Below are 21,649 nucleotides of genomic sequence, written 5' to 3' on the forward strand. Positions count from 1 at the left end.
ATATTGTGGATGGGGTGAGATCTTCAGAACCAAATGCTTATGCTCCTGTAAGCTGTTGTATCAAAGATTCAAGGAGTACCACCAATTATCGTCAGGTGTCACTGTTAAAGAGAAATGAAGATTGCGAAAGAGAGTATACAAGCATGGGTTGGGAAAATGGGAGATTATGGGCAAGATTAGGCTAAACGCAATTAACAGAACATGAGGACAGTTGAACTCGGGCACTTTATTCAGTTGTCCTGAGATGCCTTTTTAGTCTCCAACCTTCTGCTCCTCATCCTCGCAAACCTCCAAATCGTACATTGCATGACACTAACATGTGTCCGTTAACCGAGGAAACTCCAATGCACATGCATGGGGCGGCAGGTAGCCTAGTGGTTAGAGCGTTGGGCCAGTAACCGAAAGGTTGCTATATTGAATCCCCGAGCTGACAAGGTAAAAATGGGTCGTTCTGCCCCTGAACAAAGCAGTTAATCCACTGTTCCTAGGCCGTCATTGTAGATAAGAATTTGATTTAACTGTCTTGCTTAGTTAAAAGAGCTCTCTCATTGTCCCTCTATATCCTGTCACTTCATAATACAGTCATGTTCTAGCGTATGCTAAACCTTAACTTAAGAGCTCTCCTAAAGCCTTCCCTACAGTTAGACTTGACCAGTGGAGGGAGAACAATTATATCTACTGCAGTATGTTGTCATAGACCCCTTATACATGTATTACCCCCTACAGTCAGTTCCCCCACACCTTCTTGGCCAGAACACACATACATTCCGGACTATACCCTAAGATACTTCACACCTGCAAGTAGTGAAATGGGATGTAGTGATTTGACCCCAAACCTGACGTAGATGACCTCACAGCTCAGTAGGACAGGCGAGTTGGATGGAACTAGTGACATAAATAGCATGCATCAGCACCCTTCGCAATCAGAGACATCTGACACCAAGTTCCTTCCTTAAAGTACTTTAATTTTTTCCCTTCTCCAAAACAAAAGTCGCCCGGATGAGTATGAGGGCGGCTTTGCTCCTAGTGCCTTAGTCAATGAGAATAAAAAGGTCCTGATACAAGTGCCTCAGTTTAACTACTCACAGTCTAGTGGCCTTGCTGGGCCAAACATTGCGAAATCATAAACTGCAGACAGTGACGAATATAGGAATCCTGATATTGTGAAAGTTCATATTTGCTCTCTCAAGGGTTCTTGGTTGACCTGACGGTTACTAATGAAGTTCAGGGCATCGGAGCAAAGCCTGTGGGTGGTCTTGGGGAACAGAACAGTAGAGGGTCTGGGTTGTGTTTATAAGTCGCTCTCTCCGTACAGGGCACTGGAGAAGGAGATGTAGTCCAGGGCGCCTGGGGGCGCGCCGCTGCCGATGTAACTGGTCATGCGGCTGATGCAGTAGTCGGCCTGCTCTGGGGGCAGCTCCCTGCGCAGTTCTTCCACTGTGATGTATGTCTGGGAGGGGAGGACGCAGGTCAACAAGGGTTATCAAGGGTCCCACCACCGACATCACAACCAAAATCAGTGACTCCATGTGACAGACTTCGCAGAAGAATATAGGTGCAATAATGGTGCTGCCCAACTCACCTTGTCAGAGGCCAGGATCTTGAATGAGGCCATGACCTGATCGGCGGTGTCTGTCTCGGCAGTCTCACGGGTCATGAAGTCGATGAAGGCCTGGAAGGTCACCACACCTGTGTTGTTGGAATCCACCAGCGTCATGATGCGGGCAAACTCCACCTCACCCTGGGGGACAGCGAGAGAAAGGAAGAAATGATTATATAAGTACAACAAATAATTACTCACACAGAAACCAATGCACTGTATGTCCATTGCCTCAAATGACTGGGTCCTGAACAGTGTTGCCAACACTTTCAGTGAGATCTGCTATTGGCTCCGATGAAGTCACGGCATCAATTTGCCTTGTAAAAGCTGTGGTCCTCGGCATAGCGTTTTCAGCCCCTCTCCTTGTGCTTCTCTGCCCGGCATAGCGTTTTCGCCCCCCTCTCCCGCTGCACACCCCCTCCATTTGTGCTTTTCTGCCAATGTGTGCTCCGTTGCTGTAACTTCTGTTTCACAGACAGCTTCTCCCACTCTCATTTGCAGCAGAATTGAGTGAAAAAGTCACTAAATGCTGTCAAAACCATAGAAACCCCTCAGTCTCAAAACCGTCCGCAGCCTGAAAAGTAGAAGAATTTGTGGCTAGAATAATTTACCAATAAAAGTCACTGGAGGGGGTCTGAAAAAACAAAGTCGTTAAGTTGTCAACACTGGTCCTGAAGCAGTCCGACTCACCAGATCGTATCCCATGGAGATGAGACAGGCGCGGAAGTCATCTGGGTCCATCATACCATTTCTCTTCTACAAAAGGAAAAACAAAGATCACTAAGCCACATGGGCAGGAAAGGGATGTAATGTTAAGCGTAACGATTCCTAGCGATTCTTACCCTGTCAAAGTGGTTGAATGAGGCTCTGAACTCGTTGAGCTGCTCCTGGCTGATGCCCTTGGCATCTCGGGTCAGGATCTGGTTCTCCACCTCGTTGATGGTGCGGGCAATGGTGGTCAGGAGCTGCTCCCAGCCTACACGCACATGCTGAGAGGAGAGGGGAGAATATAGGATAGAATCTGAAGACTTCAGAGGTCTACAATACAGACAGGGAGAGAGGAGAGAGAAGGTGGGGAGAGGAGGACATAAAGATGGGAACCCCGTGGCAATACCTCCATGGTGTAGTTGGTGTGCTTATTGTCGAAGATGAGGGACTCCTGGCTGAGCTGGTGGTCTCCCTCCAGCTTGTCGATGTTGCACTTGTAGTTTATGATGTTCTGCTCGTACTGCTTCAGGTTGCTCATCTGTTCCTCCAGGGAGCCGGCGATGTCCACAGACACGTGGCTGATCTCCTACAGGAGGAAAGAGGGGCTGTGTTAGAGTACAATGACGATTCATTGATTTATTCAGCCAGGATGGCAAATGTTTTAAAGGGAGTCCTGGGTTCCATAGAATCAAACCAAACATACACATCACATAAAAGGTGTTAAAATACAGGATTCGTCGACTTTGTCTTGAGAGGATATGCTTGAACACTCATAAAACAGATCTGGAATAATCTAATGAAGATGTGAGTTTGAGCTGTGGGGTATTGGTTACCTCCATCTTGGTCTGGATCCAGGGTCCAATGATGTTGGCCTGGGCAGCGAACTGGCGCCTCAGCCTCTCGTTGGACTGCTGCCTGGCCACCTCCTCCTGCAGCATCTGATCCCTGAGGGGCACCAGGTGTTTCACCTACACACAGCAGATAAAGGACAAAATTGATTACTGGACCTGGAGCTTGAGGCATCCTGATTGATCCGTGTTAAACGTTTGAATGATAACCAAAGAATCGTTGCATTGAGTTTGTTTAGAACGTCGCTAGAACGAGAGGGGTCAATCCCTTTCCCTGAGCAGACAATAGCAAAAAGGAGATGGACATGTACTCACAGCATCCCATTTGTCGGTGATGTCCTGGGGGGAAAGGTTGGTGTAGGGGTTGACTCCTGACAGCTTGATGCCGTAGGTCTGAGCGATCTTCACGATCTCATTCTGGATGCCCATGGTTGCAATGCGCTCCTTATCAGCCTCTGGCAGAGTGGCCTTGAACTGGTCATGGGCTGTGATCAGACTCTGAGGAAGAGGAGGAGCAAAGGGAATGATGAAGAGGAGAAAGTGGAGGGAAGGAATGATAAATGGATGTAACAAGAATGCCCCCCCCCACCTATCATGCCCCCTCCCTCTCTTTGCTTCCTACCTGAATCTCCTCAATGCTGTGCACAATGAACATGTCCTGCAAGTCCTCCATGGCTCCGTCCATCCAGTTGTTGAAGGGGGCTGCTCTCTTGGCAAACTCCAGGTACAGCTGGTCGATGGTCTCCCACAGCTTCTCCACACGCTGAAAAAACACACACCAGCCAGTCGGTGTTATCACCTGGTAATTGAGGTCATCCCAGACTTGTATGGAGGGTGAGAAAAAGACAACTTCCGAAGCCTATTTACTGGAAGTAAGGTAGGTTATATAGAGGGTAGGAAGGCACAGTGTTATGTGGAGGTGAGAAATAGGGTAATGCCTGTCTGTCTCCAGGGTACCTCCAGTGAGTCTCTCCTCTTCTGGGTCAAGGTGCCCAGGTTGTCCCACTGGTCACAAATACCCTGGCAGCGGGCGTTGATGGTGACGGCGTCATGATAGTCCAGCTCACTAGGACATGAAGAATATGAGATTGGAGCTAGCATTGGAGTAATTTCAGGCCAAAAGAGGAAGGGGCATTTTCTTCCTTTTCCCTCTCACACTCTCTCCTCCATCTTTATCATTCGATCAGTCTGGCTCTCTTTTCCCTCGCCCTTTCTTACTTGAGCTCCTGGGCGATGGCAGCAATCTGCTCCACTCTGTCCTGGTGGGCGGCCAGGTCGCTCTCAAACGCCTCGTGCTTCCTCATCAGGGCACGGATCTCCATCAGTGAGGCAGACTCATAGTCCTTCATGGACAGCAGCTCCACCTTACCTGAGGGCCACAGAGAGACACACTTGACTAAAACGCAAGTAGAAATCCATTTACAGCTATTACAAAGTTCAGAGCAGGATTTTTACAACCTAAACAAAACACAAACCCTCCACTTGATTTGAGATCATTGAGAGTCTCCCCTCAGAAATGGAAAGAGCCATCTCCCATACCTGAGGTCCAGGACTCATGCAGGGAACACTTCTGCTTGAACTTCTCAGCCAGGTGGTCCAGCCTCTCCAGGCGGCGGATCTCAGTGAGCAGCCACTCCTCATAGCCCTTCTCTACCTGCTCCAGACCCTTCCAGGCATTGGCAATGTCCTGAGGGGAGACAAGTCCGAGACAAACCAGGGGCTCAGTGAATGAGAACATGACAGACAAGGGACCAGATGACTGTAATAAGAGTGAAAGGGCGGGTTAACGGGAGGGGGGGACGTACCGACACCATCTTGCCCTCGGAGGGCATGAAGGCTGGCCTGTTGCTCAGCCTCAGCTTGGTCTGCAGGGTGTTGAAGTTAATCTCCAGCTGACACTTCTCCTGCACCTTGGGAGGCTTGTGGACACGACGGTAGTCACGGAAGTCCTCCAGCTTCTGCTGCATGGCGCGCATGGTTTGCTCGGCCACACGGTTCTCCAGCCAGGGGATGGTGCGACGGATCCACTCCAGCAGCTAAGGGGAGAGGGTAGTACCGAGATGCGTCCACTGAAGCCATCTTAACACTGAGACATTATTTGGAATGGACCGAGAATGGGTCAAACTAAAAAGGCTGCCCACTCACCTCACTGGCCAGCTTCTCATACTCCTCCATGAGTTTCTCGTTCTCCTGGTTGACAGCCAGCACCTTGCAGATCCTATTGGCAGCCGTCTCGGCCTAGGACACAAGAAGAGAGGTCAGGGAGGATGTCCAGGCTGGACCTCTAAGGGGAAAGGCTACGTAGAATGGTGGTCAGTGAGGAAACCTCAAACTATAACAAATACAAGTGAGTCGCACACTCCATATATAAACTCCCAGTCATTTCTTGGGTGAATCTCACCTGCTCGGCTCCAGCGAAGGCATGATAGAAGCAGGACACATAGGTCATGATGGCTTTCTCGTCGGGCTTTGGGGTGTTCACAATATCTCAAATGGAAAGAAAAAGTCTAAATTATTGCCATCGATGTCCAGAGAAAACATTTGTTCCTCATTCTGGTTCAGACAAAATGAGCGCTTATGAAAATGTGTGCTTTTTGTCAGCAGCTAAGATCCGTCTTAATGCTACAGTGCATTCGGAAAGTATTCAAAGCCCTCGACATATTTCACATTTTGTTAGGTTACAGCCTTATTCTAAATATTTTTGCAAATGTATTCACACAAAAAAAACTGAAATATCACCCTTTAGGCAGTGATTACAGTCTCGAGTTTTCTTGAGTATGACGCTAAAAGCTTGGCACACCTGTATTTGGGGTGTTTCTCCCATTCTTCTCTGCAGTTCCTCTCAAGCTCTGTCAGGTTGGATGGGAAACATCGCTGCACAGCTATTTTCAGGTCTCTCCATAGATGTTTGATCGGGTTCAAGTCCGGGCTCCTCAAGGACATTCAGAGACTTGTCCCGAAGCCACTACTGCGTTGTCTTGGCTGAGTACTTAGGGTCGTTGTCCTGTTGGAAGGTGAACCGTCGCCCCAGTCTGAGGTTTTGAGCTCTCTGGAGCAGGTTTTCATCAAGGATCTCTCTGTGCTTGGCTCCGTTCATCTTTCCCTCGATCCTGACTAGTCTCCCAGTCCCTGCCACTGAAAAACATCCCCACAGCATGATGTTGCCACCACCATGTTTCAACGTAGGGATTGTGCCAGGTTTCTTCCAGACGTGACGCTTGGCATTCAGGCCAAATAGTTCATTATTGGTTTCATCAGAACAGAGAATCTTGTTTTTCCATGGTCAGAGTCTTTAGGTGCCTTTTGGCAAACTCCAAGCAGGCTGTCATGTGCTTTTTACTGAGGAGTGGCTTCCGTCTGGCCACTCTACCATAAAGGACTAATTGGTGGAGTTCTGCAGAGATGGTTGTCCTTCTCAAATCAAATCAAATTTTATAGGTAGGTTCTCCCATCTCCATAGAGGAACTCTGGAGCTCTGTCAGTGTGACCATTGGTTTCTTGGTCACCTCACTGACCAAGGCACTTCTCCCCCGATTGCTCAATTTGGCCGGGCGGCCCAGCTCTTGGAAGATTCTTGGTGCTTCCAAACTTCTTCCATTTAAGAATTATGTGTTCTTGGGGCCTTTAATACTGACATTTTTCATTTACCTTCCCCAGACCTGTGCCTTGAGACAATTCTGTCTCAGAGCTCTAACGACAATTCCTTCGACCTTAATGCTTGGTTTTTGCTCTGACATGCACTGTCAACTGTGGGACTTTATATAGACAGGTGTGTGACTTTCCAAATAATGTCCAATCAATTGAATTTACCACAGGTGGACTCCAATCAAGTTGTACAAACACGCTAAGGACAATCAATGGAAACAGGATGCACCTGAGCTCAAATTTGAGTCTCATAGCAAAGGATCTGAATACTTATGTAAATAAGGTAATTCGTTTAAAATTATTTTTTTTTGACTTGCTAAAATTTCTAAAAAGCCGTTTTCGCATTTTGTCATTATGGGGTATGGTGTGCAGATTGAAGAGGGAAATGCAGAAAGCTGTAACGTAACACAAATGTGGGAAAAGCCAAGGGGTCGGAATACGTTCCGAATGCGCTGTGTAACTTAGATTCTTGGAGTTCTGTAAGAAAGGTGGTTCACCTTCAGCATCCAACATCTTGGGGATGTCCAGGTACTTCTCTGCTACCTCAAAGGCAGTGTTGAGATTGCCCATGGGGTCATCCTACACACACACACACACAGAGAGGACTCGGTGAGTAAGAGGCTAAAGACCAGCACTAGTTCAAACAGACAGGATGCACTCAGACATTCTGAACTACGTCGGCAGCTCGCTTTCCATTCACCATGTCAGAAATACTGTTTGGAACACGGTCTGTTCAAAAGAAGATGGTGCATCACTGTACTCCCTGGCGAAAGCAACACTGCCGAAACGTGTCAGAGTTCATGACGTTTAAAGATAATATAACTAAGATTGAATTAGTTCTCATAGTCCATCACATTGTAATCACGTCTGAAGCCACTCCATGCATTGTTGCCATTTTAGTCATTTCCCTCAAGATGATGCTGGATCATTTCAAGGTCTTTTTTTGTTGTTGTGTCAATTCATATAAAACATGCACTGTTTTAAAGAATAGTACACTGAACCATCTCGAGCAGGTATTCGATTGTTACTTCAAACCAGTGTCTTAACAGAATCGGTCCGTCAGTCATGTTAGCCAAAGCACAGTTCAGTTGTCTATGCCAGTTCCTCCAGCCTCACCACTGTTCAGTTAGAGAACAAAAAAAGCTTTTAGAAGAATCAAAATGACCCCAAAAAATACATTACAAAAGGTTCAGAGTAGACTACGGGTGTGGACAATGGTGCGGGCTGCTTGAGTGATGTTTGTGTGGGCAAGTGGAGAGACTGGCTGAGTGTGGACCAGGGAGGTGCGGACCAATCATGCAGGGATGTGGGTGGGAAGAGCACCTTGCGCAGTTTGGAGTAGTCAATGAGGTCAGGTCTGTGTCTGTGGATGAGGGCACACAGTGCCAGGCCATCCTTCCAACTGAGACACAGACCCAGGGAGAGAGATAGATGGAGAGAATGATATACAAATCGATCAAAGACGAAAAGGAGGAACAAAAAGAGATGAATGCATAGGATCTGTGAAAGAGGTAAACAGGATGTGTGAAGAGAGAGAAGAAAATGTAAAAGTGTAACAGTGAGATGAAGAATCTCCTCTAACAACTGCGCAGATTCAGAACATTGTAATGTTCTGAATCAGGATGTAAACCATGACTAAAACACATCAGTGACTACAGAATGTATGTGACATGTTGTGAGCCAGCTATGTGACCAGAACAGAGTAGTGGCTACTCACCTGATGTGGAAGTTCTGCACATTGACATTCCTGTAGGGGGCAGTCTTCCTCTGGCACCACAGCAATAGCCCCTCCTTAGCAGAGGTCTCTGAACACACACAATGATGTAAGGTAGAATTTAATTTTTTATGTTTGATCCGTTTATAGCATAGAAATAACCCTAACCATGAGAAATGCCTATTGCATATGTCACATATATGACTGACGAATTGGAAGGTGCTCAGAGGGGTTTGTCTTTGTGTCTTTGAAGAGTGCTCACCCTCTACAGAGATGTCCTGGATGGCGAAACGCAGAATGATGGTCCAGATCATCCCCAGGGTCATCTTCACATTACCATCCACAATCTCTGCCGAGGTCAAGGGTCAGTTAGATCGGAGGATAGAGACATAAGATGTGGAAATACATTTGCAGGAAGTAGACGAGCACTATGAGAAGTTAAGGGTTTCGGAGCGCGAGTCTCACCCTCGGCGCCGATGGACACCAGCTTGACTCCCTTGCTGCAGATGAAGTCCAGGGCCTTGTTCACGTTGGCGATTTTGTGGAAACGCATTTTGCCTTTGTCTGGCTTGGGAAGCCTTTCACCTGCACGCACACACACACACACACACACACAAGTTAGTATTAATGTAAGTGAATGGAAATTGTGAAGTGTATTTAGACATTTCACCATGCAGAAAAGAGTGAAACGTTAATGTTGGACAGTAATTGAGCCCTCTGCCTGTGGGGTCCAACTACCTGAGATGACCTCCAACAGCAACATGAGTTTGAGTCCATTCCTGAAGTCCTCCTCAATGTTCTCAATCTGTGTGCCCGCTTTACGCAGGTGAGAGTTGCACCAGGCGGTGAAGGTCTGAGAGAGAGAGCGAGAGAGAGAGAGAGAGAGAGAGAGTTAGACTACTTCATAATATTTTAGGCCAAAATCCATTATGCTTCTCTTATGAAAACGCCTTTAACAGGAGAGCGCCATGTGTGTCTTTTCAGGGGTTATGGGTCAATATATCTAAGTTACTACTGATCCTACTTTGGTTACTTCAAATTCTAGAAAAATAATCACCTTGAAAGCTGCAGTACACAATGATCTCATAAATGAGACGCCATCTGTCATAACCAATGTAGACGGTGTGTAACAGCTGTCGACTGTGTAGAACAGTATAACAGACTTTCAAGCCAAAACTACAACAACCACCCCTTCGGTACGAATGTTATTACAATGACATAAGAGTAAAACTACGCGGCATAAAAGTCAAGATAGTTGAGGAACATATTTCCGATGTCCCAATAGCATGGCATCAGGTTTATGAACCGATATACAAAAACAGCATCAAATTCGTTCTTTTCAGTTGAAGCTATTATGTCAAATCCTCGCTATAACAAGAATGCTCAGTGTATGGGGGCATTGAACAGTCAGAGGGGTGCAGACTCTGCCACGCAGAAACAGAATCGATAGATCATCCCTCTTGGTACTGTCCATCGTTGGCTTGTTTTTGGAATCAGGTCCAGGAATGGTTGTGGTTGGACCTGCAAACTGTATTGTTGGGGGATTTGAAGGACCACAGTCAGTCAATAGGAAATATCATTGTGCTGTTGGGTAAAGGGTCAGTTATTTTTGGGGCAATTTCGAGAGAAATGTTGCAGATGGGGAGGTTCAAGTCCCCTAGTGAGACACCATGGTAGAATGGAGGGATGTATTGAAAGAGGAAATGGCAGAAGGACCATTTACTGGGAAATATGGGTTGATCTGCGCCTGTCTGAAGGTTGGAATTAATACATACAGTATAAATATTTGAGATCCTCCAATCAGGGGTGAGGTTGGATGTGATTATTGTATGCTTTGCGACGTTATTAATATTTTGTTTTCGCGGTGTAACCTCGGTTACTGGCGGTTGTGGGTGTGCTCGCTTCCGTGCCCGCCCGGGCGTTGGGCGGGGCTTGGTCCTTCGTCCTGCCGGAGTCTCGGGGCGGGCCCACCCACTGACCAGAGCACCCACTGATGGGGAGGTACCATTCGTATTGTCTTTGTATTATATTGTTGAAAAATATAAATAATTTAGAGACAACAAAAAAATCATGGGGTAAATTATACAGTACGCCCATTCATTTATGAGTACGGGATTTACCTATTTTTCTAAGAAGGCGATATAGCTATTATACATTTTGAAAAGTACATAGTAATGGATACTATTTTGAACACGTGACAATGTGATGCAGAAGCTGCTGAGGCAATGCAACGCAGAGAAAACAGAGTCTGCGGGAAGGACTGAACCTAGAGTGAAGCTGTTGGAAGTTGTGAAGACCAATCTGTTTTGTATTTATCTATGGGCTTAAGAAATAGATAACACAGCATGTGCCGTTTTCCATAAACTGGAGTGGAGTGAGAGATCGTGAGAGGGAAAGAAATGGAGAGACTGAAGAATGCTCAGGCCCAATGTAATTTGATTTAAATCTGGAAGAGGAGACTCTTCCGCAGCAGGTGTCTACCCCCCAAATCATCCTCTACTGCCATTGATGCCCAATTTTAGACCGGGTTGGAGGAGGGGGGGAGAGAAGGAGGAGAAGGGAGGCGGATGAGTGGGTGTAGGAGGCTATATCGGGTAGCCAGGGACAGCTGACAGCACAGCATTCCTGCAGCACACTCTCAACCAACAGTGTGGGGAAAGGGAATGCTGGGAAAAAAGAGAGAGGGGGGGGGGTGATCTTTTTGAACAACTCTCAATGTTAGCTTTTCAGTAACACCTCTCTCGCCCACTGGGGATTTGGGATGGGATAATACAATCATTAACCTTTTGTCCTTTTTAAAATCAGTGAAAGTCAGTGACCACTCTTGCAAAACCTCTTTATTACCGGTGAATTCATTAAAATGAAAATACCTCCTCACGATCATTATGTTTAATTCACTTGTAAAAAGGAATAACAAAAAAATGCCCAAGAACTGTGGAAAGAATATTACCATGAAATGGATCTCGTGTGTATGACAGGTAAAAAAAAAAGAAGACATTAGCAAAAAAATGACTTGGACCAAAAGAGGCATTCATACTGACACAACATGGCCTATCCCCTACCCGACACCTACCTTGCTAAGCAAACTCTAGACTAATTCATAACCAGTGTTGAACTACAACTTTACAGAGTTGTGTTCTGAGCTCGCTAAGGGGGAGGGGGTGTAACTCATGTCCAAATATCAATTGCACATAAAGCCAGAATAACAAACAAGGCCTCACCACAAAATGCGTGTCTCAATGACCTGTTTCTAAAGCTGAACCATTAAACTCACATAACACAAATTCCCATACCGGCACACCATGCCATTCAGTAATTGAGCAACTCTTTCTCTAGCTGAGAGTGACTGTACCAAGCCACGACTATATTACAAGCGCTTGTATTAACACTAAGGTGTTAATACAACTTCCAGGCTAAACTATCCTTCAGAAAAATGCTAAAACTGAGCATTGAAGCAAAGAAACTCCACCAGAAACGATGCCTGTTGCCGTCACTGGGGGCAACAGCTTCTCCAACCTATTACCTCAAACCAGAGGGAACTATGGGAAAAATAAAGTAGCTATCATTGTGGAACATGTTGATAACATAGCGAGTCCGGGGCTTTAGTCCTGCCATGTCATCCTTCCAAGTCTCGTTCCTCACTTGAATGTGAGGAAGCCTGGGAAAAGAGGCTAGGTATGGGGCTAAGGCCAGTGAGAGACTGTGGCCCTTGGTCTGGTACTCCAAGGAGCTGGACTGGCACTGGGATTTAGCACCCTCCACAGGCATGCAGGCCTGAGTCATCTGTCAGGAGCCCACCTGCTCTCTACTAACCCTTGTTGTTAGTGGGGGCGTTTCCATGTAAAAAGCCCCATGAGCACTAACATGTGAAGTTCATAGGAGTGCATCAAATTTGGTGTCAAATTAAAGCGAGGAGTCTATTTTTGTTGTCGTTGTTGAAATTAAGGCATATATACATTTGTTCCCAAAATGTTCCATCCCAAAAATGTGGAATAAGCAAAGGCTTTGATTTCTAGTCAGATGGAAAAGGGGTCTTAGAAAACAGCTAACAGAAAAAGTCTTAAAATGTATTAGAAATATATCAAAACATTATGTTGAAGTAAAGACCCCTGCCAACTAATAACATATATCTTTTTTTTTTAATATTGCCTAGTGTCTTGTCGTTCAGAATATTTTCTCATTTCTCTCCCTCATGGGGGAGAATAATGAAAGTTCACAGAAGTAACAAGTAAAAGGAAGACCTACCAATTAGTCCATGTTTTTACTGATAACACTTGGGTTTATGATGTATTAAGGGATTCAAATGCCTCATTCTGTTAGCAGATTGTAGCCAATTCAGTTGATGTCAATGAGAATTCGTAGTCGTCACAAACCACAGTTGGGTCACCTGCTTACTGTCCTCCCTTCCACTGGCCTACTGTTATGCTCAGCTCATAATCGATTTAAATTTGCCTTATGTCGCGTGGTGGTCAAAGCAAGAGTGTGAAATCAGTCTGGACAACACTCTCCCTCCCGGTCTCTCCAGTCAATGTCACCTCTCCCGGCTCTTACTGACACCCACCCTCTTTCCATTTACTGTAACAAACCCTCTGACCCATTGCACACCGACTGACAGCGGACTCGTGTGGATGTTAAAAAGTAGTTGTAAAGACTTGGTTCTGCTCTGGACCGACAGAATGTGGTCTTGTTTGAGGATGGAGCTCATTAGAATAACAGCCAGTGTGTAGAATAATCCCCAAACATGCAAAGAAGGATATAAAACATTTTGTACCTTTATGTACCTAGTCAGGATACATCACCATGAAGAGAATGAATAAATTAATGTATTTCTGTATAGTACAGATCAGGGACCCATAATGTCATTATGTTACCGGCTGTTAATCCACTTCACTTACTGTAGTTCAATAACCCAAATAGATTTTTTTCAAACTCAAGGTGTCATGTCATAGCCGACACCACCGTTCTTCCTGCCGACATCTTTGCCTCTTAACTCAGAGTAGATACGTTTTGTGAAAACGTGGTCACAAACGGAGGGAGATGTAAGGTTTGGTAACAGAATGACAGTCACATCTGCAATGTTCTTCAAGTAAGTGTTTTTTGTACAATTTTCTGTGGAAATTCTTCAAAGTTGTCCTTGTGCATATAGCTGCATGGCTTGCTTAACTTTGCAATCAATGTTTTTTGTTTGGCAGAGTGTTAGTGAAAAATGGGAGTTTGAGCATCATTCTGTTGAATTGCCTTGTGGGTAAGAATACGGTGCCTGCACGCTTAATACAATGGCATGGCACACGTAAGCCTGACGGCTCAGACGGAGGAAACAGACAGGCATCTGCACACACAAAGAAAACATGAGCACACAAACACTCATGAATATCTACAATAGCTGGACACACTGACTCATACACGAGGTTGTATAGGCTTAGTGTACACACACACAAACACACCAATAATTGATTTCCATTCAAAATCATATTTTCCCTAACCCCCTAACCCTAAACCTATCTGAGTCTGGCATTTAGCTAAATAACAGCGGTGTCACCAAATCACTACATTCCAACACTCCCATCATGCAAGAAATAGAAGAGGACCGTTACACATCAGCATCAATATCTCCCCCCAAAATGTATTGTATGTACTGCCACCATTTCCATGACTACCAGTTACCTCTTGAGTTGCCAGCATATAATGAACGCTGAATTGCCAGTCCCTTTCTGCTTGAATTGCTTTGCTAGCACTACTCTAATCCACAATTCTCTATTACTGCCCAGATCAGTTTAAGAATTAGAATCCTTGTCGATGGTCTTTTTTCAATAATATCAACACATACTATAAGCGATAACATTCCAGTGTGTTTGCGTTTAATATGCATTTCACAACGCTTGTAATCAGTGTAAATTACTATGGTAATATGCAGTGGACTTCGAAAATATTCAGACCACTTGAATTTTTCCACATTTTGTTACGTTACAGCCTTATTTGAAAATTGATTCGTTTTTCCACTCCCCCATGAATCTACACACAATACCCCATAGTGACAAAGCAAAAAAAACAGGTTTTTAGAATTTTGTGCAAATCTATAAAAAAAATATTTTTTACTGAAATATCACATTTACATAAGTATTCAGACCCTTTAGTCAGTTCTTTGTTGAAGCACCTTTGGCAGTGATTACAGCCCTGAGTCTTCTTTGGTATGACGCTACAAGCTTGGCACACCTGTATTTGGGGTGTTTCTCCCATTATTCTCTGCAGATCCTTTCAAGCTCTGTCAGGTTGGATGGGGAGCGTCAGTGCAGAGCATTTTTCAGGTCTCTCCAGAGATGTTTGATCGGGTTCAAGTGCGGGCTCTGGCTGGTCCACTCAAGGACATTGAGACTTGTCCCGAAGCCACTCCTGCATCGTCTTGGCTGTGTGCTAAGGGTCGTTGTCCTGTTGGAAGGTGAACCTTCGCCCCAGTCTGAGGTCCTGAGCTCTCCGGAGTAGGTTTTTAAATCAAGGATCTCTGTACTTTGATCCTTTCCCTCGATCCAGACTAGTCTCTCAGTCGCTGCCGCTGAAAAACATCCCCACGCCATCATGCGGCCACTATCATGCTTCACCGTAGGGATGGTGCCAGGTTTCCTCCAGACGTGATACTTGACATTCAGGCCAAATAATTCAATCTTGAATTCATCAGAACAGAGAATATTTTGTTTCAAATGGCCTGAGAGTCCTTTAGATGCCTTTTGGCAAACTCAAAGCGGGCTGTCATGTGCCTTTTACTATTGAGTGACTTCTATCTTGTTTTTTTTCTGACATGCACTGTCAACTGTGGGACCTTATACGGACAGGTGTGTGCTTTTCCAAATCATGTCCAATCAATTGAATTTACCACAGGAGGACTCCATTCAAGTTGTAGAAACATCAAGGATGATCAATGGAAAGAGGATGCACCTGAGCTCAATTTCGAGTATCATAGCAAAGAGGTATTTCTAAATGCTGTTTTTGCTTTGTCATTACGGGGTATTGTGTGTAGATTGATGAGGATTTTTTTTTTTTTTTTTAATTCATTTTAGAATAAAGGCTGTAATGTAACATGTGGAAAAAGGTCAAGGGGTCTGAATACTTTCCGAATGCGCTGTAACCACAACACAACAAGAGATGACTAGTCACACTCTTCACTCCTCAAAGGCTTTGGCAAGAGTTGTAAACAAGCTGTATGAGTTGTAAACAATGTATTAGATGATGAAATTAAAGTGTAAGGACCCATAATCACAACCTAAAGCACAAAACAATCACGTCAAAGCAAGGGTCTCTTCACCACCGCTGAGATAAATTAATGTATTACATTTAGGTGTACAGCCAAAAGCATGCATGGAATATTGGTTTGTTTGCAGCAGTAAGGGGCTACGAGTAGACGTGTTATGTTGGTACCACAGTGTCATCTCTGAGGAAAGAATGAGAGCATCCCCAATGCAGGCAACACGGTGCCAAATTGTTCCTTCACTACAAGCATGGCATACCCGTGTTAAGTCTGAGGTGAGTTGTTGAATGGTTATAGTTCCTGTTCCACACCACTTCTTGTATAGGTTTGGTTAATGTTAACGTGTAATAAATCCATTATATAGACTGAGTACTAAGCACCAAGTGACTATCAAAATGCAACGGACATCCTCTATCCTGTCTGCATCTCCACGGAATGATCATTTCTAAAAACACATAGCACAAACACATAACACAAAACATATAGCCATCACTGCTAGAAATGATAATCCCATCCCTACACAGTTATATGCACTACCACATTACATGTCAGACCGTATACAAGAGGTCTCATTTCTCGTGGACAGACTACGCAAAATCGAGAAACTGACCAAATTGTTTGAGATTAGAGTTCGGAGTTAACCGAGGTTACAAAATGCCTAAAAGACAAAAAGGTGACCACCTACAAGTGCCAGTCTGTTTGTGCTATCATGCCAACTCCCCGTCACTCATTGTTATGTTTGGCTTGACAATGACAGCAATGGCGCTGACAAGAGCACAAACAGATCTGGGACCAGGCTAGTTACTATTGCATAATAACTTACAGCATGTCAACTAGTGTGGCGCTCCGGCAGCTCATTGAGTCAACGGGCACTGCGTGCATGTCTGCCAGCATTTGAGAAGGCTGCAGAAACTCCATGGACTATTTATAACTGCTAAAGGGCTAGCGTCAGCATCATTTGTAGGCCTTCTGGTGTCGAAAGTACAGTGAGTCTTAGACTGTACAGACATATGGAGGCTTCCATGCAATTATGGATGATGCAACATGGTATCCATTGAAAGACAAGGATTTATAAATGGCGCTCACAAAAAAAAACAAAAAACAAAACTGATGAACCAAAAGCATTATGCAACAACGTAGCATTGGTACTACTACAAGCAGTACATTTTGCATCTCATTAGACAGAAACCACACAAAATACAATACATCAAAACAATACATCAAAATTCTGGCGTTTACGATTAATGGAAGACAATAATCAGTGAATGAGAGTGAGAATCTAAATGACACATGTCCCACTTTAAGAGTGAGTATCCAATTTCAGTCTTAACAGAGAAGGAGGACCCCCCCCCCCCCTCCCCCCTCCTCCTCTACCTTAAACACCTAGGACATCAAGCATGCCCCATATTTCCCAAATCCCACCACTGCCCACTCCTAGAGCAGCAAACATAGCTGTAATAATGACATCATCAAGGTCCATTCACAGTGACACGGTTACCCTCTGGTGTCACACGTGTGTACAAAGACCTTTTACACGGGAAGGTTCATTTAATCTCAGTTGGTCCAGTTTGTAACACCGGATCAACAGAGATCTTTTGGTCAAAGATAATTGATTTATCATAAAGATCCCTTTTACCTGAATCTGATAGATTTTTACAGACTATTTAAATCTATAATGATATCCGTAATGACAGTGGATTATATGGGACATTGGAGACAGTTAGGCCAACACCTATACAATATAATGTATTTGCGTGACATTAGCCATAATGGGCACATTTACAGTGTTTTGGAATACAGGAGACACTCGTAAGAACATGTTACAACAGAGTTGTGTGTAGACCCTTGACTGGCATTTTGGGGGTGGGGGTTTAAGGAGTTCGTTGGAAATGCTAGCACCAAGCAAGCTTGGGAATGTTTTTATTGGGGCGCTTCTCTGCCATCGCGAGTTATGCCACCATTCTGGACACTTGCCTAGTGTAAAGTAAGGCCTTTGCCATGTACACTTGCCTTGCAATTGTAAAGCAATTCATATATATATATATATATATATATGGGGTCATCAGAAATACCTGCGTGACCTCGACTCCTGACACCGATAACTCCCCACCCCCATTGGCCTACACCAGGCAGTTTATAGAAGCTGGCCCTACAAGGACACCTCTTCCGGAATAGCAACTGCCATTTGATCATACTGATGGCTTTCTCAGCCACCTCCCTCCACAGCCTGTAAGAGGCTCCCCCATCTTGCCCTCCCTCTCTCCCTCCCTCCCGACAGAGTCAGCCCCCACAATTCCCTGCTAATCTTTCAGAATGTAGAAAAACGGCTCAAATGAATCTATTGAATGATTTCACAGTCACATAGTTTGAGTTACCCTTGGGAGAAAATAAATAGATATGACAGGTGAATTAGGCGAGACAAGATACACCTGATGTTATCACCATTTCTACGAGTTAATAATAGATTGCGTTGACCATAGGAAGTTGTAATTGGCGTATTTGGCTGTAGTTCATTGCTAGCCACGCTTGTAGTTCATCGCAAACAGGGTGGGCCAGGACCACCCAAAAGCATTTACTGCATTCCATCATACTGTATCAGGGTGTTACAATATTCAATGACTATGCAGTGGAGGCATGGAAAGCCAATTGATAACTACGCAATAAGACATTGAGATGGTATGGTTTTAGAGGCTGGTAATTTCACACAGCAATTAGTGGACTAGAATACACACGTCGCACTGGTTCATGTGCTGGAAAAAGATAAGTGATTGAAAGGTGATCAGAACATTTAAGCAGTTGTGGTTCCATAAATGATCACTGACAAACGTCCATACAGCAAAACCTTTCAAGTATTACGTTTTAATGTCACGTGCACAAGTACAGTGAAATGACTCCCTTGCTTTGCTCCAAAATGTAATATTGTGTGAGCAAAGCAATATAACCCAACTCCTTCAGAGATGCTTAAAGGAGTAGTTCCCTATTTTACAACTTAGATGGTGTTAGATGGTTCCTCAGTCACTTCCATTGATTGCTAGCTTGTGGTGGCTAAGGTTAACTGAAGTTCGTAGGGGCCGTTTAAAGAACTGAACCATGGACTACAGTTTTATCTTGGCCCATATACACTACTTTCAAAGTGAGGAACCATCTAACATCAAGCTGTAAAATAGTGAACTACCCCTTTAAGTGGGTATAACACATAATCGAAATCCCTATGTGAAGCGGAGCATGTCACCTGTGCACCTTAATGCATGTGGAGGGGTGTGAAACCTTGCATGGGAAGCTGCATCCAGCAATCTATGCAGCAACCCTTTTTAGCGGTATCCAATACAGTCTTGTCCCTTCGCTACAACTCGGGAGAGGCCGTGCGTTCTCCAAAACACAACCAAGCCAAGCAGCACTTAACCCAGTGCCCACTTAACCTGGAAGCGAACCTTACCAATGTGTCGGAGAACTACACCGTACAACTGGCGACCATGTCAGCAGGATTACGCCCGGCCCGCCACAGGAGTCACTAGTGCGTGATGGGACAAGAACATCTCTGCCGGCCAAACCCTCCTCTAACACGGCCGACGCTGGGCCAAATTGTGCACCGCCCCATGGATCTCCCGGGCGCGGCTGGCTGCGCAGAGCCTGGACTCAAACCAGGATCTCTAGCGGCACAGCTAGCGCTGCAGTGCCTTAGACCATTGCACCACTCGGGAGGCTTTCCAAATAGATATCTAACAGGTGGTAGGTAGACAGACAGACAGTCCTGTGGCAGTCAGGGCCCAGAGACCAGAGGTAGGATCAGACAACCCTCCATAAACACCGATTAAGTCTAATCCCTAAACCACACCCTGAGCCAGGGGAACACCCAAACACGTGTTACGTCATCAACCATAAACCTAAGATAGATAAAAAGGTGTAGATGTACATACATAGTATAATACAGGAATATGTACTTTTTGCAGGTAAATACTGGACGCAAACACCATTGCGAAAGGTGACCATAGTCGATGCACTGAAATCTCAAAATCCACAAAATAGGGGCCCTGGGCATCTATTGAATGCAGTGCAACATAGAGCTGATGTGGTCATAGCTAATTATGTTAAGGCTATGGCGAGAGACTGATTGGGTTCTGGGTGCCGTGATTAATGCATTGATATCTATACACCCCGACTACGCCACTGGTAACAGGCAACAAACACAGAAATCACAAGGCCCACTACGACAGGAATTTCCGTAGGCTTGTGTGAAATAAGTTGGCCTGTGCAGTCATCACATTTGTTCTTCACTGTTTGGTGCAAACAGTCCCTAAGCACTCCAAGAGGACCTTCCGGGTCAGATGTCTGCACCCCAAACAGCGTGAATTTAGCATGATGGCTGTTCCAGAGTATTAAAGCCTCATTTGCTGTGATACTGACAAACATACAATGGCATAGCAGCACAGGGGCATGGTGAGGCTCTAGAGGTTTTTACTTAAAGAAACGTCGGGCACTTAATGGATAAGTCCACCACGATGTACTCTCAAACCCCCAGAGAGTGATGAAGAAGCAAAGCGCTAGAAGTGGCAGTTGGGATTGATGGGCTGAAGGGTCATGATAGAAAGGGTGGGGTACAGGTTAAGTATTTATAGTTCAATAGTCTATTTGGAGGTCTGAAACGCAGCAAGCGCTCTTGCCACTTCTACGTCTCACTGTCTTGGTGTTGCCATCTGTTGCGGTCTCTCACTTTTTTGAGTTCTCTGAAATATAGAAACTGTAAGACTGATGGGAAACCAATGTAGCCTACCCCGGTCAATGAGAACTATCTGGGATACTTGGGATGTCCCTACCCTACCTCATTGAAGTTGACATTTAAAATGGTTAAGGTAAGGACTACGGTTTGGTAGGGGTTATGGTTAATGGGTAGGAATGTCCCAAGGATCCCAGATAGCACTGACCATTAAAAAGAGGTTTAAGTATAAGCTGGTATAATTACGTGCAATCAATCTTCCCAAATCAAACAGGTGAATGAATGACCAGTACGGATTTAGATCAGTGAGAATGTTAACCATCCCCAAAATGTTATTGTGCCTGCAATCATTTAATCAAGGAGTTCCCTGACAACTCATTACATATCCACAGAGATCACACTAACCATGTTACTCCCTGCAGGCTACATAGGCCCCGATTATGAATATTGAGAATAAAGTCTTAACGTGATATCAAGACCGAAATGTAATTTTCCATAATGCCAAGCAACCTGTAGGCCCGCCTACTTAATAATATGACTCGATAAAAAAAATATTACCTTGCGCTGCTGTTTCTCCCAGGCAGGGTCCAACAGAAGGTCCCTGTCCCAATCATCCTCTTGGGTCATGTAGACTTGCTCCGAAGTCATGTAGGAGCCATATTGCACCTGAGTTTCGATTGCTGTCATTTCGCTGTCTCCTTTGGGAGATGCTTATCCCCTCGACCTAATCAATTTAATTTGCACCTTTCAACTCCTAAGCCCGCAAACTTGTAGGGACACTTTCTGTAGCAGAGAAAGCTGCGCCCGATTTGAGATTCCTGCCTATAGATGCTACTCCCACCGCACGAAGTAAAGACCGCACTCCAACCCCTGGTCAGAGGCGACACACGTAACAACCGGTTAATTACGACTGACTCGACGTGAGGCTATTAATGACACACCTAAAAGGCTAGGCAGAGGTGCATATCCGTGTCTTTACGCCTCTTGAAGATGCATCCATCTATTCTACGCTGAACAAAAACATCAACGCAACATGTGTTAAAGTGTTGGTCCCAAGTTTCATGAGCTGAAATAAAAGATCCCAGCAATGTTCCACATGCACAAAAAAACTTTCTCAAATGTTGTGCACAATTTCGTTAACATCCCTGTTAGTGAGCATTTCTCATTTGCCAAGATAATT

General features: G+C 44.9%; 1 protein-coding gene across 1 annotated transcript; it reads right to left on the reverse strand.

Moving 5' to 3' along the window:
• Nucleotides 1-944: 944 nt before the first annotated feature.
• LOC110534132 (alpha-actinin-3) lies at nucleotides 945-21,339 on the reverse strand. Its single transcript, XM_036933235.2, has 21 exons — nucleotides 21,028-21,339; nucleotides 9,254-9,368; nucleotides 8,981-9,100; nucleotides 8,778-8,864; nucleotides 8,519-8,606; nucleotides 8,125-8,203; nucleotides 7,299-7,380; nucleotides 5,558-5,643; nucleotides 5,302-5,394; nucleotides 4,962-5,192; nucleotides 4,696-4,843; nucleotides 4,375-4,525; nucleotides 4,114-4,222; nucleotides 3,779-3,919; nucleotides 3,472-3,654; nucleotides 3,142-3,276; nucleotides 2,715-2,894; nucleotides 2,443-2,589; nucleotides 2,291-2,356; nucleotides 1,583-1,741; nucleotides 945-1,450 (listed from the first exon to the last, which is right to left on the reverse strand). The coding sequence occupies exons 1-21, from the start codon at nucleotides 21,154-21,156 to the stop codon at nucleotides 1,292-1,294; spliced, it is 2,688 nt and encodes an 895-aa protein (XP_036789130.2). The 5' UTR covers nucleotides 21,157-21,339; the 3' UTR covers nucleotides 945-1,291.
• Nucleotides 21,340-21,649: the final 310 nt, after the last annotated feature.

This window comes from Oncorhynchus mykiss, chromosome 10, assembly GCF_057628025.1.
Source record: "Oncorhynchus mykiss isolate SJ-2025 chromosome 10, ASM5762802v1, whole genome shotgun sequence".
In the NCBI taxonomy this organism is placed as follows: domain Eukaryota; kingdom Metazoa; phylum Chordata; class Actinopteri; order Salmoniformes; family Salmonidae; genus Oncorhynchus; species Oncorhynchus mykiss.